The following is an 18,889-nucleotide window of genomic DNA, read 5'->3' as shown; positions in this document are numbered from 1 at the left end:
GTTATGACTGCCGTAAGTCTGCAGGTGTCCCGTCGTTTCATGTTTATTAATGTCGACGATTGCTTGAGGTTGTAGGTGGGCCATAACGTCCTGCTGATTTTGCATTTCGTCTGGTCTCTCCATCTAAAATCTGCGATTCGAAGGTCATTCCGATGGAGATTTTGTACGTAGCCTTAATCTCGCTGCATACTCCTCAACCTTCCAGTGTTCTCTGAGAAACGCAGTTAGTCGTGAAATGTTTGGTCGACCATGCCCAAATCGTTGTTCCGTCTTTGATGCGTTATGTGGTGGTGGTGGTAAAGGTGTTGTCTAAGTGACACAACCCGCACCACTTGTAGAACCACTACTTTTTTTAGTCGAGCCATCTTGATTTAGCTATGAATTTGCCTATGTCGTCTGTCTATTCGTATATTTTCTTTTCTGCAATTTCTTTCAAGTTAACCAACGAGATTTCCCTTAGCATTCTATGTCGTAGAGCACTCACACCGAAAGTGAAATACTGTTTCCTTAGATTCATATTGATGGCAGCTTCTACATCAGTCGTTCTACGGCCACCACTTCTTTTTGACATGGTTGTTGACGTAATTCTAAATAAAATATATCTGCTCGTGGCTTCCTTATAATTTCGTCAGTTCTGGTTTTGTTGAAATTGGGCCATCTTTGTTTAGTTATTTCACAGGTACCCGTGTTAGTCCATCTGTTAACGGCATACTTTTGGAATAGTGAGAAGATCTCGCTTTTGCGCACGCTTTGGGGGCAGCGTATTTCTATAGCTTCGGATTCGTTATAGGATGCCCCCTGTCTTGCCAGTTCATCCGCTTTTTGATTTCCTTCTCTACTCCTATGGCCAGAGACGCAGATGAGAGTGATGTCTGCGTACGCATTAAGTTCTTCTTTGCATTGTCTGACGGTTTTTTAATTGTTTATAGGTGACTTTAAAGCTAAGGTGGCTGCTTGATTATCTAAAAAAATGCATACTTCCGATAGTTGTTGTGAATGGCTTTTAATTATCCTGCAAGTTTCCCTTATCTGGAGAACATATGCTTGGAAAACACTATTCCAACTTCCTAGGCAAAAATACTTGAAAGTTTCGAGGTCTTGTGAATATAAACCGGCGCCAAAGCACCAATTAATTTTGAACAGTCAGGTTATGTCTTCCTGGACACCATTACACAGGTTGAGCGGCCCTTTCATTGTCCACTTGTAATGGTGTTATAGTGCGAATTTAGTAGTTTAGTAAACTCAGCCGGCTTCTCATTACCCTCGATGCTCCTATAGCTTGTAACCCATACTAGAGCGATAACGAGCCATTGACTAAATGACTTGAGTTCCTCTATAGTTAAGATAGTTCTGACGATTGAATTTACCGCTCTTATGACAGCCTGACTATCCGTGAAGATTGGTTCCAGCTCGCATGATAGCTGTCGTATAGAGCGATTTAGTTTGCAATTCTATTTTTCTTAATTAAAATTTGTCGATAAATCGAAAAACCTTTACATCAGCGCACAACTGACATTTTCTAGCACATCGCGGCTTGTACTTTAATTCCCCAGTCCCTTATAAGAAACTCACCAGCTCCAGACTAGATAATTTCCATACGGGGTTGTTTCCGCTTTATGGCCACCGGTGCTGGTTGCCAAGAAGCAGCAGTACCAAATACTACCGGCGCACACGTGCCCGCCTTGGACGTATTGTTTATTTTTATACAAACAGCAGCGCTCAGCAGTATTTATCATCACATTTGAAAACGAATATTTACGTAATCTAATCCACGACGGATGTTGTTAGGGAGACAAGTGGGATTGTCTACGCACTTATATACTACTTACTACATATATATCTCTTATGCAGATACTTACTTGAGCTGTTACATGCGTATATATTACTTGTGTCCCTATTTTTGTGTTTCTTTTATTATTGTGAGACTTTTCATATGCCAAAATATGCAGCTGGATTTCCACGTTTATTTGGTTTGAAATACGGCTTAAATTTTTTATCTTCAAAACTATAATAAACTTAGCCAAAGTAGTGCTCAAAGCAGGAGGAAGTGATGGGTGAGAGTTCCTTATTAAAAATCAATGTGCGCATTGCAAATGAATATGAAGCATAGCGTGGAGCGATTTGGTATATTGCCTACACTGCGTATACGCAATCAAAAGCGTGGTGCTGTTGCTTTAAAAACTTGTGGCTTTTGTATTCTGAGAAATTGTAATAACTAAAGAATATCTGTTTTTGTTGATAGCGAAGGCAGTGTCACGTGATGGTTCAGGTGCGCAATTTTTCACAAATAAGCATAAATAAAATATCGATTCCTTTTTAATCGCAATCCCCTTGAACCTAATCAAGAATTCATTTTATTTGCACCCTTATAGGAAAATGAAAGTGAATATTTACAAATTGAACTTTTCACTAGAAAGGAGGTACTAAATTCGGTTCGAACCGAAATTTTTATAACTGCAATTTAGTAAAATTTAATACGGGCTCGCTGTTAATTTTTGGAATCAGAGAAATTCATAGGCAATGAAAATTTCAATTATTTTATTAAAGAAACCTAACAAACAAAGGTGCAAAATGGATTAGAAATATATTAATATTTTAAAATTAAACATAAAAGTAATTTGGTTAGATAAAGATGGAGATAGAGATCTGGAAAGTGCAAAATCAAGATCAAGACTATTAAAAACTCGATTGATTTCATTAAGGGGGATATTCTGGTCTAGACGACTTGATTTTAGGTATTTTTAAAACTAAAATAAAAATCAAAATGAAAAACATTTTTACTAGCTTTTTTTTTGATGGTTTTTATTAATATCGGGAAAGTATAAAAAAAAATTAATAAAAAAATCGTGGAATTACAGGCCGGCGGAGTGGGGGCTACATAAAAAACGGTGTTCCATGGTTGACATGATTCCAACCCTTGTAGTGATCTAAAACAAACAAATTAAAAAAATTCTTCATTAGTTAGGGTGTCCCTATCGGATTACGCCAAATCATCAAAAAAAGAAATTACAAAATGGCGTCAACTTGAAAAAAAAAAATTTCCCTCTTTTTTTACCTTTTCACATTTTTTAAAAATACTTCAAACTCAAATTTTTCAAAATCCGAGGCAGGCGCGATAGACAGATGTATAATCAAAAATTCTTATCAAACTTCAAAGCGATCGGTCAAGTAGAACTTGAGATATCATGACGGCGTATTTTATAATATTTTATTTTTTTGGTTTTAGTATATTATAATACGCTTTAGGGTACATTCCAATAATATATTGCTAAGTTATTATATGTACAATAAATTGTACTTCACTCTATTATAGAGAATTGATTTAGAATCCGATAAGTTAAGTTCTAAAAAACTCGAGAAATAATTGAACTCAGACAAAGGTCTATTAATTGTAGCTTTGGTATAAACCTGAAAGCATCGAATGTATTCGATGCATCGTTCAAATAAAATAATTAAACCAAGAGGGGAAAAACAGTCGATTTTATCCGAAATGATGTCGAGAAGAAATGAAAAAGCCAAGAGAAATCGTCCATTGTTGAATGATAATAAGCCAATTAATTGGCCACGAGAATTAAGATGGAACGTAGAAATATTTTGTGTACCCTCTCCAATCGATTTATATGAATAGCGTGATAAGGTCTCCAGATAACAGCAGCGTACTTGAATTTAGACCGAAATGAAAAGTATAGAACCTGGAGTGTATATGGGTCAGAGGGTCTCTGTAGCTGTCCGGCGTTTTCTAAAATCAAACTTAGGCTATTGGAGTGCGATGTTCTGAGTATGGATAAAGTTTATACCCTTCCTCTTCCGGACCTCTTAAGGGGGCAGATACCTGTAAACGGTCATATTTTCTCTGATTTTCATTAAAATTATTTAAAATGAAGACGTCAATATATTTTTTTTTCAAAATTGGCATACAGTTTATTTATACATTAAAATAATATATATATTTTTTTATTTTAATCATTTAAAATGGCGGATGTACACTCAATTCTTCCACGAAGGTCGCAGGGGGGCTTCTTAATCGGCGGGCGTCAGTGACCTGAATACAAAAAGCCAAACATTTGTTTGTTTATTAATGTCATAATTCCTATATGAATTAAACAAAAATGGAAACAAAATTTGCGAAATAAAATGCTTAAAAAAAAATTATTTTTTCGGTAAATTTTCGAAACTGTAAACTCACATAGAAGGGAATATCATAAAAAAAGATGTGTGCAAAATTTTAGGGAGATCGGTCAATAACTTTTCGAGTTATCGTGTATGTCAATTCGAAAAATATAGTTTTGAGAAAAACTCGTCTAAAGTTTGAATATAATGTAACTATACCTCTCCCAGCGCACGAGCGCAAAGAATAGAGTCGCCACGGTTGACGATCTATAATATAAGAAATACTTAAATTTACGTTAACAAATTTTTTCACATATTCTTAAAGGATTATATTAACATTTTATGAAAAAAAATTATTTTTTCGAAATTTTACAGGTAAGGGGAGAGTCTTAAGATTCATCAATGAGTCCAAAAGATTCGCCGAAGAGTGACCTCAAATCAATTCTTCCGTCCTACCATCCATATATTATAATATCTCTCTTGTCTCCCTATTCCTTCTGTAATCTATCAGGGTGTAGCACAATGATCTTGCTGACTGAGTGCTTGGACTTGTCCAACCCCCCACAAATCTAATCTCATCTAAAAAAATGGGTCAGAGATTTGCGAAGAATGACGCCTAACAAGTGCCAGCATGGCAAGTGACTTTAAAATAATATAATTTAAAAGCAAAGTAAAAGTGGGGTTTGAATAAAAAAATACTCCTAAGTACTCGTCGTCCGATTAAAGAGTGGTATTCGATAAATTTACTTGCATTAGCGAGCAATCGATCGTAATTTTTTTTTTTAATTTAGTTATGGTATTTCAAATATATTGACAAGTTTTGCACAAGAATTTTGCAAGAATTCGTCAAGTCACATGAAACTTATTTCTATTGGCTCCAATTAAATGAAAATGAATAGCATCGCCTCTCGGCCTCTCGTTAAACAATCCTTTGTGGCAGCGCACCATTCGCGATTTCCACTCATCTTCACGCTTATAGTAAAGCTCAAATGTCAATTCAATCACTGCTCATTTCTATGCCTCCATTATTTGAGGTCAATGTGAGGATTTCTTCGCTTTTCGCACAGAAAAAAATCGATAAAAGCGCTTAGGCGTCACAATGTCATTGAACTCAAATCGAAATGGGATGCCTCAAATGTAGCTTTGATGGCTGTTATTAACTTTTTATGAGCGCACTGAACTTTGTAACTCGTTTTATGCTGCAATAAGCTTAAGAGCATAAAAAGTAAAATTTAATTAATGACTCTAAAAGCTTGAAAACAGCTATCAAACTATTAACTTTGAAAGTTGGCCATAAAAATGTGCCGCATTCAACCAATTCCAGTACCAAGGCGTTTAACTGAAGGAGGAAAATAGCCAAGTGCCATGCCTGCAATGGTTGTCATATCAGAAGAGTTGCAAAGTTTTTAAACTATGAGTAGCGGTTTTCTACGCAGAATGAAAAAGCGCTAAACTGGATTATCCCTTAAGCGGAAAAATACAGAATTTGCAGAAGTTGGCTCATCTACTGTACACATACATACATACAAATATATAATACAAATAAAATGAAGCATTTGCGTTAAAGTAAACGCAAGACAATGAATATCTGAGATACGCCGCGCCTAAAATGGCATTACCAGCCTACCAGCTCAGTAAAGCTCGGTAATAAGGTTGTACATTTTGAAGAGCGACTACTTGTCATGTGTCCGCCTCTGTTCATTTTCAGCACATAACGGCAACATTGTTCCAGCATCCACGCCTGTGCCGTACGCATTTCAGTGTTAACCACTTCAAACTTCCCCTAACTGCCAACTGGCAATTGCCAATAGCCGAAACATGCCTGCTACACAACGCATTTGTTGGCCTGTAACGGAAACCAGCCAGCCCTACGAAAGCTAGAAAAAGCGACGAGTATAAATGACAAGCCGTTACGTAAAATAAATTATTGCGAAATCTTTTGTGCAGACAGTTCAAGCGGCCAGATGCCCTGATTTTCACCCCTCGCTTAAATTACTGAGGCTGCACACAGAGTGGGCGCTATAAGTGGAGGGATAATGTGGTGTTTCAGATGATTAGAAAAATCTTATTTTGTATGCATTTTCTTATGACATCGCTTGGAGGGTGTGGAAGTGAGTGCGAAGATTGCGGAGCAGCTTCAGCTTTAAAGTGAGCCCAAAGCGATAAAGCAAGACGTCAAGCATGTTTTCGTTTCGTATTTGATTTATTTTTATTATTTTCTGTATTACTTTAAGGGAGGGGAGAGCAGGTATTTCATCTTTTTTTTTTTTGCATTTGCATTTTCCTATTTTTTTAAATGAGTACAAAATTGAATTTATGACTACCTGAACATCCATTATTCCAAGCTTGGTTTCTACAAGGATGATAAATTAGAAGGTTTGGCCATCCGATGCTAAATTGTGAGATTAACTGCCATGAAATCGAAGATTCGGCAGCACAATTCTGCTCGCTCATTCAGTCGCTCGTGCAATCAGTCGTTGTTCAGCCGGCAACTTAAGAAATGTGCATTGATTGCGTTGATTGTTTCTCATATATCACCAACACAATCTCAGTTTTTATGTAATAAAACGAGCTGATTTCGCCAATTCAACAGTTATTTGACCAATTCGACTCCAACAAACTGCATTGAAAGAGCTTATAATATTTCTAGACGCAAAAATGTATGGTCACCACCATTAGCTATAATGGCTTCACACCTCCGAGTCACATTTTGTGTTTATTTTGCACAAGTTATCGAAGTAATCAGCTCCAAATCAACCGACTTTGCCTCCATAACTGTTTGAGCGTCCATATTTGTTTTCTTCAGGCAATTGTGAAGGCTAATTCAACATTTCAATCTCATTTTGCTGTCTCTACTCTATACACCTTCGGCTTCGATACTTGGGACCGTTGTAATCTTGTAAAATCCAAGGTTAGCTATATATATATATAACACTCTTTTTGGGCGTTTGGCCGAGCTCCTCCTCCTATTTGTGGTGTGCGTTTTGATGTTGTTCCACAAATGGAGGGACCTACAGTTTAAAGTCGACTCCGAACGGCAGATATTTTTTATGAGAAGCTTTTTCATGGCAGAAATACACTCGGAGGTTTGCCATTGCCTGCCGAGGGGCGACCGCTATTAGAAAAATTTGTTTTCTTAATTTTGGTGTTTCACCGAGATTCGAACCGATGTTCTCTCTGTGAATTCCGAATGGTAGTCACGCACCAACCCATTCGGCTATGGCGGCAAGGTTAACTAGTTCTTCCAAATATCTCCGCACCTGATGGTAATAATTCTTTTCTTCAAGCAGCCCCAAGCATGAGCCTTAAATGGATGTTCAACAGTTCTTTGAAGTTGTCGATTATCAGCAGAACAGCAAGTCCAACTCTTGCAACTATTAGCCCAAAAGAAAGATTAATCCGCGAATATTACGTTTGCCCAATTTGGTTCTGAATTTGCCTTAGCCCATACAAGTCTTATTTCAATATTTATATTCATCTGATCCTCGTTGCGCGCATCCCTCACCTAGAACTGTGTACTAGGAGGTGTACAGACCACTGTAATCTCAAGTCGAAGAAGAATTGAAGAGAATGCCTAGTACTACTTTTGATAATTTTTATTTATTATTACTATTTAGTTTATGAACACAATCTGCTTACAGACTGATTACAATAAAAAGTAAAATGACTACCGACAAAGATTCAAATACCTACAAAATAGAATATAAAGTAATTAAAAATATACTTTTCGGAGATGCAAAATCTAGTAGGATAGATCCATAGATTGAATTACATTCACTTAAGGCGTCCCGGTGGTCTAGAGCTCGAAAATTTAGGGTATATTTTTTTTATAATAATAAAAATTAAAAATAATATTTAAATTTTTTATTTAACTTCTTATACAAACAAAAATTAAAATAAATTTTTAATTTTAATAATTTTAAAAATAGCGCTGAAGTTGACCCTCCCGAAAAATTGGACCTGGACATTGTTGTCCAATTTGGCTCTTCTATTTATCTGAAACACAAACACCGAAAACTATTTAATCAGTATAACTGTAGCAATGTCAAGTACTAGAATAAAAAATAGCGCGGTTTTGAATTTGACACTCTAAAGATCGGGCTTTTCACTTTTTTAATCAAAAAAATACGCAATAATGGAAATAATAATATGATTCTAGCACGGGCGATAGTCACTGATGTTGTGAACAACTTATTAAAATTTCAAACGATTCGGTTGCATAGTTCATTTTTATGTTTTGTTTTTTTTGTTTGACAACACTAGCCCGTTGCGAGCTAAATGAGTTTACGTTTGAGGTATAGGAGCGCTCTCTACCTAGTTACTCAGCTGTAGAAGCTATAACATTGGGAATTTCCGCATGAAAATTTCACAGTATATTCTTAAGATACTATTCTTTCGAAATATTGAAAAAACAAAAAATCGTTTCTTTCAAATTTCTAGACCATCGGCTTGAACGAGATAAGCAGTTTAGAATACTCCGATTTACATTTAGCACCAGAGAAAGGCCACGAAAATTGAGCAGTCAGTACTGCCATTGAAGATGTTATAAGCAAAATGAGTGAAATGAAAATGAAGGAGACGAGAGAATTGTACCTCCACAGACAATATTGGGTAGTCGAAAAAGTCTTTTCGTATTTCTAATCAAACTTCAACTCATTTTTTTTATGTTTATAATGAACTTTATTAAACCACATATGCACCATTTTGGTCTACCACCTTTTGCCATTTTTCTTCTAGAGACATTATTCCATCAGTGTAAAACTTTTGTTTTCTCCCAGTTTTTGCCAAGTCATCAAAGATGTGTGTGGCCTAGCGTTATCCTGATGGAAGACGACGCCCTTTCTGCTGATCAGTTCTGGCCGTTTTTTTTCGATTGCTTGCTTCAATCCCATCAGTTGTTGACAGTAAAGGGTAGAATCAATCGTTCGAGCAGGCTGGAGCAGCTCATAGTGGATGAATCCTTTCCAATCCGACCGAACACACAGCATAACCTTTCGAGACGTCAATCCTGACTTTGCGACCATTTGTTGAGCTTTACCACCCTTGCACCATGATCTTTTTCGCACATTCTTGTCGTATTTGATCCACTTTTCGTCTCCTGTTACTATTCGCTTCAGAAATGGTGCGATTTCATTTCGTTTCAGCAAAGAATCGCAGATGTTAATTCGGTCCATTAAATTTTTCACAGACAATTCATGTGGTACCCAAACATCGAGCTTCTTTTTGTAACCAGTCTTTTTTAAATGGTTCAAATCCGTTTGATGATAAATGTTTAGTGCCTTGGCGATGTAATGGCAGCTTATGTGACGGTCCTGGTCAATCTTTTCCATAATTTCATCGACTTTTTCAACGATAGGTCGACCGCAGCGAGGTGCATCTTTCACATCGAAATTTCCAGAACGGAAGCGAGCGGAACCATTGTTGTGCACGAACTGATACAGCATCGTCTCCGCAAACTTCACAAATTTCATTGGTGGCTTGCGTGGCAAATTTCAAAATATAGCGAATTTCTTCATTATTTTCACTCATTTTTGAACAGCTATAACTTTTTTTCAACTTCTCCGAATTAACTTTTTTTTGGTTAAATGAAGCTTAAAATGTCACCTTTCTAACACCATATGGTATGACCCAATGTGTTTGGTAGCACTGGAGATAGATGACTCCAACGACATCTGTTGGCAAAATACGAAAAAACTTTTTCGACTATCCAATATATTTGGTTCCTTACAATACAAATTAACTATTTCAAAAGTAAATATTTTCATTTATGCTAAGACCTTCATAGTCATTCGCTTTTCGATTTTACTAGAAATTGTTGTTAATGTTTTCCCTCAAAAAGAAATACCCATACTTAAAGGTTAACGTTTAAAGCATTCTTATTTAGTAAAAGAATATTTAGATTTTGCAAACAGTTCTAATTGGTAATTTTCCAACTGCTACAATTCTAGTCACTCTCAAGTTCGTCTGACTTTTTCCCTCGTATACAATTTCGCGCAGCAGAATGCTTGCTGGGTAGTTCTGCTTTTCGCAGCATAGTCTGTGAAGATGCCTAGCGACGCTAGCATGGCAACCACTCTGTAGTCAACCTTAGCTTGCTTCCGTTTCACAGTCAATTTTCTCGGGTTTTTTTATGTTGATGTGCGTTTGCCTCTAATTCGTTGTGATGCTTCCAGCACTTTGTTTCTGCGTTTTTATTTTTACTTTCGTTCACTCATCCACTCAAGTTCACTGAACTTCGTCCACAGATTGGCAATTTATTCCTTTCATTTCTTCAACATTCTTGAATGTTTGCCTGTAGTTATGCATATGAATGAGTGACATACTCCGCTGACTAGCATGGCGAAAACTGTGGACTAGGGACACTTTATGGGAGGGTGATACTTTATGGGTTTAAGAGTAAGTACACATACCTATATTATGCCATAAGTAAAGGGTTGTTCAAAAGTGACGCCTAGTTGTTAGTAGTGAATAATTACTAAACTGACCATTTTTATGTTAGCTTTGACATTTGTTAAGTAGGCAGATGTGCAATTTTACACGATAGAGCAAAGCTTTAAAAGTATTGAAACTTTTTATGAAAATGGTGGATCTTTAAGAACAACATATCACAAAATTCGTTAATGTTTTGGTAGAAATAATCATCGGGATGAGTCGACAATTCAAAAGTTGAAGACAAAATTTCGATAACTGCTTCTGTCGCGGGTAGAAAAAGGATAGGTAGACCAAAAACTGGTGCTTCTCTAAGGCGTTAAGTTCTGGAGAGTCAAACAATCAGATGCAGCCGCTTTAAGAGTTTTATAAAGGAAAGTACTTGGCAAGATGTTTTACCTTGTTTGCGTAGATGGCAGTTACCACATTCGAAGGAACCACGAGTTGTATGAGCAAAACGCGCCAGTAGTTTCTTTCTCGTGCTACCCGCCACCAGTTGGAAACAGCAAGTTAAGCCAAGTTCTTCTCCAACTGATCTTTCCAACACAGAGAAGTCCTTCCTCTGCTACCACCAACTGGTACCGCATCGAATGCTTTCAAAGCCGGAGCGCTTCTATCCATTCGGACGACATGACCCAGCCAATGAAGCCGCTGGATCTTTATTCGCTGCGCTATGTCTATGTCGTCGTAAAGCTCATACAGCTCATCGTTCCATCGCCTGTGATATGCGCCGTTGCCAACGTGCAAAGGTTCTAAAAACTTACGCAGAATCTTTCTCTCGAACACTCCAAGCGTCGCTTCATCGGGTGTTGTCATCGTCCACGCTTCTGCGCCATACGTTAAGACGGACATGATGAGAGCCTTGTAGAGTGTTAGTTTAGTTCATCGAGAGAGGGCTTTACTTCTCAGTTGCCTACTTAGTCCAAAGAAGCGCTTGTGGGCAATAGAGATTCTCTGTTGGATTTCAAGGCTGACATTTGTTGACAAGGCTGATATTTTAATAGGTCTATTTATAAGTTCGTGCGGTTTTACAACAGATGGCGTAACTTGATTATTATTCCATCGATCCACATTTCCAAACATTCATTGGAGAGCTACTGTCGTAAGGCACAAACGTCAGTATAAGTTTTTTATTTGAAGCGTAAACAACAATATTTTTACCACACTTGAAAATGTCGAATTTCGTGCCAAATAATGTGTTTTTGCGGGGAATTCTTCTTCATTATTTTAATATGAAGAAAAAAGCAGCCGAAAGTCATCGTATCTTGGTGGAAGTTTATGGTGAGCATGCTCTATCTGAGCGAACGTGCCAGAAGTGGTTTGCACGCTTTAAAAGTGGTGATTTTGGCTTGGAAGACGAAGAACGCGAGGGTGCGCCGCCAAAGTTCATGGATACCGAATTGGAGGAATTGCTCGATCAAGATCCGGCTCAAACGCAAGAAGAGGTTGCAAAAACTTTGGGAGTTGATCAATCAACCATTTCCAAACGTTTAAAAGCCATGGGAATGATCCGAAAGGTAGGCCATTGGGTGCCGTATGAATTGAAGCCAAAAGACGTTGAACGCCGTTTTATGGCATGCGAACAACTGCTTCAACGGCACAAAAGAAAGGGTTTTTTGCATCGAATTGTGACTGGCGATGAAAAGTGGGTCCATTACGACAATCCAAAACGTCGGGCAACGTATGGATACCCTGGCCATGCTTCAACATCGACGTCGGCGCAGAATATTCATGGCCTGAAGGTTATGCTGTGTATCTGGTGGGACCAGCTGGGTGTTGTGTATTATGAGCTACTGAAACCGAATGAAACGATTACGGGGGATGTCTACCGACGACAATTGATGCGTTTGAGCCGAGCACTGCGAGAAAAACGGCCGCAATACGCCGATAGACACGACAAAGTTATTTTGCAACATGACAATGCTCGGCCACATGTTGCACAAGTGGTCAAAACATACTTAGAAACGCTCAAATGGGATGTCCTACCCCACCCGCCGTATAGTCCAGACCTTGCGCCATCCGATTACTATCTCTTCCGATCGATGCAACATGGCCTGGCTGACCAGCACTTCCGTAATTACGATGAAGTCAAAAAATGGATCGATTCGTGGATTGCGGCAAAACCGACCGAATTTTTCACAAAGGGAATCCGTGAATTGCCAGAAAGATGGGAAAAAGTAGTAGTAAGCGATGGACAATATTTTGAATATTAAATTTGTAACCATTTTACGTCAATAAAGTTTCAAATTTCGAAAAAAAACCGCACGAACTTATTCATAGTCCTATTACCTGTAGACATTTAAATGATCTCACATATAAGAAAATATCCGTATTTTGAATGAAATAAGTGAAATCGCAAATAATCTAAATTTTTACATATTATATTTTAAAACAACATCTAGGCGCGTCGTTTGAAATACCCTGTATCATTGTGCTCATATGCTTTTTTGCTCTTTGGAATGTTGCTACTGTTTCTTTGTTTTTAATAACATAAATCACGTCACCTACTATTATTTAAGTGAGTTAGATTAAAAAGGTACATATTTTGTACCCTTACCCATAATTCTCCACCGGTTTATGAAATGCGCATGCAGTTGCTTATTACGACTTTAATCCAGGGCACCACTAGCCGTAAAGCTCTTCCTCTCACGGGTAGCCTGCTCAGCTATAGTACACATTTCACTAATCTTCCGTCTCTTACCCCAAATCCTCTGGATATCAGCCAAACCCTCTGACCACTACGAGCTCAATTGCACTTAGACCCTCCTAACCAGAAGCTCAAACGTACACACACCAAATGGAAGGCGAATTCTCCACCAATTACTGCTGGCTGCTTCTTTGTGTTATAAATAAATTTGAAATTATCGTAAAATATATGAAGATGTGACTACAACTTTTCTTGCAAAGAAATTACTTCATAGACAAATTTGCCACAACTGGCGCAAGAACGAAGCGATAAGCTTCATGGTTAAACCACAAGCCAGATAAACAAGAAAAGTTTAACAGAAATTTGAGTACTTGTTTGTGCAATGTATAATAATTGGTGCCATATGCGCGCACACACACACACACCCACTCAAACAGGGATCACGTACCATTTGTCTACGCAGTGTTTTGTATGTTATGCCACATAGGATACGGCGTTGGCAGCGGCAACTTACGCCACCAACTTTCGTTTTCCATTAAACGCTCAAATGGACGCACAAGCCGAGGCTGCCACCACCACCAGCACAAGTTAAATGCTGAGCTTGGAAATGCGCCTCCACTAAGGCAGTTTTCATTTATCGTAAATTTTATTACGTCGTTGAAATTTTTCACACATGTCTTGATTTTTACTGGCTTTTTGCGTGTATCAACACTCATTCTCTATTTGGCGGTTAAAAAACATGTTTGTTTATATGGTTGGCTGACATTAGATTTTATATCGATTGCCAGAAGTCTGCTTGTATTTGCAGAACAAATGCCAAATGCAGAGTAGTAAAATCTTGTCTCTGGTATAATAATAATGAATTGCAAAATATGTTTTCGAATAAAAGTTGATCACTAATTTCATTCTAATGATCATCGCATTCACCAAGGCGCAATTCATTATGTTTGTATGTATGGGAGCACATGGATTTTAAGATTTTTGCTACTGTAGAAAATGATATTTAACTTTTCATTCTCCCTAGTTAAGCTGTGTGAAGTAAAAAAAAAGAATGCAAAAATACAAAATCATCCCTATTAGAATATAACTATTATATTAATAGCCACAAGCAGGCACGTGCGCAGGAGTTTTGCATGTGAGAAGTTTCTACTTAATAAAATTTTCATAGAATAGACCATTCATAATGAATTAGTATCGTTCGTGGTCGAAAAGTCGAGCAATAACAATTCTCACTGTGAGTAGTAGGTTTATCCAATTTCAATTGAACTTTACGAACGGGTGGGGTTAAGGTAGTAGCATACGCCGATGACTTGGTCCTGATGGTATCAGGACCGTTTCCCTTAGTCATGGCTGATATTTTGGAAAGGTACTGTACTCAGTCGCTGGGCTGCCACTTGCGGCCAGAAAATATAAACCTGCACCCTTTTGACTTCCCAAATTAAACAATCACGTTCTCTCGCTCTCATCAGAAATTAGGTATCTTGGAGTGAGACTTGACTCCAAGCTCTATTGGAAGCCATTCATTGAAGTTCGGGTAAAAAAGGCAAGTATAGCCTTCTACTCCTGCAAATCTTTGTTCGGTAAAAAATGAGGGCTCAAGTCACAGGTCGTGCTGTGGATGTACAACGCAGTGGTTTTGCCAAATTTAACGTATGGATGCCTGATTTGGTGGGAAGCTCTTCGGAAGAGCTATAATATCACTAAACTGGGGAGGACATTGGCATCACCGGGGCATGTAAAACTAGCCCCAGTGCTGTCCTGAATGCCGTTTCCCACTTACTTCCGATTGACTTTTATCTTATTTCCATCACAGCTCAAAGTACAACCAGGTTAAAGGAGGTTGGCCTTTGGAGGTAATCTCTCAAGGGATATGGTAGCATTTTCGGGCAGATAACACCGTATCCCTCCGAACTTCGAACAAATTTCTCTATCTGCAAACTAGAGTTTGAGGGTAGTGCCAGGCCAATTTTTCCAAATAGGCAATATTGGTTCGAGGGGAAAAGCGCTGACGACGTAACATTTCTCTGATCTGGGTTGCAGGACATAGGAACATAGAGAGAAATGAAATTGCTGATGAGCTTGCCAGGAAGGGGACTGAATTGGCCTCAGAGACCTCCTACCCGGTCATCGGCATCCCCCCGATAGTTGTTAAAAGGGAACTGCACAAATTATTTCTCAGAAAAGCGGAGAAAAGATGGAGCTCCATTTCTTCATGTGCTATTTTGAAAACCCTTTGGCCCCAGTACAATACACGGAGGACTCAGAAAGTCCTTTGGAGTCCTCGCCATTCAATTTCCTAACTCGTAGCGGTGGTCACCTAAGGTTACCATTTAATCCTCATTGAAAAAGCTGTGAAGAACTTTCAGAGAAGGAGACTGTAGAGCACTTTCTCTGTAAATGTCCGGGTTTGGCAGCTAGACGATAAAGGTCACTGGGCGCTCCTTTCTTCGACAGCCTGAGGCAGTGTGCCAACCTAAATCTAATCAATCTTCTCCATTACATCAACAGCTCTGGCTGGCTGTAGATATCTGCCCGTTGGAGTACGCAATGAAAAAAAATGGTGTCGCAAGTATCCAGGTTTGCGAGAATCGAGTTTCTACTGCAATACCAATAAGTGGTTATAATGGCCCCGTATGCTTATAGGTCGTTGTAAGAATCTGAATATATTTTGGGTTTGCATAGTGTTATTGAGGTCATCGTTAATATTTCAGGTGAAATGGATTTTAGTTTTATTTGCGTTTTTTCGAATGAGTTTTTAAATTAAATTACTGAAACTTTTTTTACAAATAATTTCTGAATATGAATTGTTTACATTTTTATTCTATTTGCTTACTTGTACTTATTTATCAAAAATTAATTATTTTTTGTATAACTCTATCAGATCTGTATGTATGCATAGGTATATGAATACGAAATATTTATTTTCAACGTTTTTCTAATCCCTACTTTTTTCTTTTCTTTGCAGGTATGTATTGCATTCAAAGTCTACCTAAAATTTTTGAAAATTATTTAGTAAGAATTTCAAGGCCACCTACAGCAGCAGCTGCAATCTAATTTACTAGCTGGTAATTTTAATAGTCTCATGATTTTATTCACCTGATTTTTGCTCAAGACAAATTTAACAGTTTCCATTTTATTTATTACGTAAACTCAATACTCATCGCCCTTTTGATGTCTTAGCAAAAATAGGGAAATATATTACACTGCCCTTTGCCTTCGACCAGAACTCACTTTCATCCGAACTTAAAACTGGAAATAAAGATGTCGTGAATTTCCTTTTAAATCTGTGCTACTCAGCATAATGTGAAAAAGAGTAGATGTATGCGTGCTTTCGCAGATACAGAGTGATGAATCACAGCATCGCACAAAGGCAAAGTCAAGGACTCGCATACCTGCTGGCAGACCACCATAACCGCAGCATGCATATGTCAGCACACACGCACACACACACTTATCGCACACATACAAATCCCATATATGCATGACGACCTCTGGCACATTGACGACGCTGGATTTATCCCATGTGCTTGTGTGTGCGCGCACACCTGAAACCCACTCGGAAGCCATGCGCATGGCAGCCCAAAAACCACAAAAGACAATTTAGTCCAAAGAAAGTGGAATGTGTGAAGTGCAAAGCATGCGCCGTAGGAATAAAGCGATAAAAATTTCAACAAAAAAAAAACTTGAAAATGTGAAAATTGGCAAAGAGCTAGGCAAACGATGCGTTAAAAGCGAAAATGACGACTACTTTTACTCCGGCTGTGGTAATGCCGCTGCTGGTGCTGATGGTAAAGGGTATGAAAAAGTAAATTCAAAATTAAATCACGTATGCTTTAAGCCGTAGCTAATAATTCATGTACTCACTTGAATTTGAGTGTACACACGAGTATGTATGTATGTGTGTGCTGCGTCATTTGATACGCCTAAAAGGCTGTTGCGGCAACTTCCATTTTCACGCTTAAATGCCACACTTTCCAAACTGCCAAGACGTGTGCGCCACAGGCGACAAGCCAGTCAGTCAGTCAATAAGACAAGTGTGGGAAGGTATCTGACTTGTGTTGGCAGACGTTCTGTAAGTATGTATGCGTGTGTGCAGGTGGGTTTAACTGCTGAAAGAGTGGCTTATTGCACGTGCGATAAGAGTTTTAAAATAACTGGAAATTAAAACGCTACAAATTTTCATAGTTTTTACAACATAAACATTTCATGGCCGATGTGCCGGTGCTTTTGAGTATGTTCGGATAAAAGGTACCAAATTGTAAGGTAAGCAGTTCAGGTGCATATCAGACAAACCGCACAAAATGACGTAAATAAATGGTATTGGTATTTGTTTTGCTGTTTAGGGTGCAAAAACTTTAGCAAAATATTTCTGTGTTGGAAATGTTGTTAGACAACATTTTCTGCTCAATAGCTTACACTTTTTTGGAAAGTGACCGCTACTTTTGTTCGCGTCCGGTTAGTCTATCAAAACCCGCAAACGGTTCAACCCTTGGTGACCTCTACCTGACCCAGTTTTTGAGTTTGGATGCTTCAAAGCATATCTATACAGGTTTAACCACGAAAACAATCCTTATTGCGACTACTGCGATGGAAACATTTTAGAGGACGTTCACCACATATTCTTCACATGCTCGCGCTTCCGTTCTGCAAAAGAAAGACTCTATAGAACCTTTGGAGAACCTCCTTCGCCGGAAACATTCGTACATCACATGCTGCGCTCGAAGGAACAGTGGAATGCGGCAAGTGACTTAGTGGCCAAGATTATGAAAGAGATGAAGCGTCTAGAAAGACTGCGACACAGCAACGGCGACTAATCGCTTTCCCTCCCCTTATTGGAGGGAAACAGGTTCAGCCTGGTTTCAGAAGGCCACTTGAGGATAGAGCGCTACCATAACGCCTAAAAAACAAACAAAAATAAAAAAACCCCTTGGTGATCTAATTTCGAAAAATTGGAAAAATTGGAATTGAGCTAAGCTGCATATGAGACAAAATTTTCAGCAGAAATTTTTTTGCAAGAGACTTTAACCCATTATTGCTTCACACTATTTGACACTCTAATTGACATATACCTAAAATGATTTCTTGAAAATGAGCTAGACAGCTAAAAGATTCTATTAATATACAGGGTGTCCGGTGGGGAATTTGGAATTAAAAACTAAATTACAAAAACATTACTAATGACAAAACAAAGCTTAACTATTGCAAAGAAGCCAACTGCTGATTTTAGTTTTTTTTAATTATTTCCTTTAAAGATTGACACTCTTGAAATCTGGCGTCCGCATTCCGCCCCACTTGCTGGAGAAGTAATGTCGGGATGCCATTAACTTCGTGAACGATCATTTTTTTTTAATGCTCAGATGCTCGCTGGGTTTGTTTCATAGGCTTTACTTTTGAGAGAGTCCCAGGCAAAAGGTGTGTAGTGGTGACATCGAGCGACTTAGATGGCCAGGATATGTCACCGAACCGGCTTATCAGTTTCTTAAAGAAGAGCTCACTCTGCATAGTCGTGGTCTCTCTGGCCGTTTGCGGCACGGCGTCATCCTTCTTCTTCTTCTTCTTAGCTTCACAATCCGTGGTGGACCATAGCTTCTCCACGGCGTCATCCATACCACCTTAATCAAAAAGTTCTCGGAATATATTTTGAAAATTCAAAAATTGATATTATCGCCTTCAAAGTACTCCCCATCAACTGAAACCCACTTA

At 38.3% G+C, this 18,889-nt stretch overlaps 1 protein-coding gene across 1 annotated transcript in view; it reads left to right on the top strand.

The window, feature by feature from the left end:
- Positions 1 to 18,000, top strand: part of LOC128856437 (eye-specific diacylglycerol kinase-like) — a 42,739-nt gene extending 24,739 nt beyond the window's left edge. Inside the window, exon 3 of the mRNA XM_054091740.1 lies at positions 17,736 to 18,000. Coding sequence (XP_053947715.1) covers positions 17,736 to 18,000 — 265 coding nt within the window. The remainder of the gene's footprint in view (positions 1 to 17,735) is intronic.
- Positions 18,001 to 18,889: the final 889 nt, after the last annotated feature.

This window comes from Anastrepha ludens, chromosome 3, assembly GCF_028408465.1.
Source record: "Anastrepha ludens isolate Willacy chromosome 3, idAnaLude1.1, whole genome shotgun sequence".
NCBI classification, from domain to species: domain Eukaryota; kingdom Metazoa; phylum Arthropoda; class Insecta; order Diptera; family Tephritidae; genus Anastrepha; species Anastrepha ludens.
Note: the sequence above shows the minus strand (reverse complement) of the source record. Positions and strands in the feature narration are given on the sequence as shown.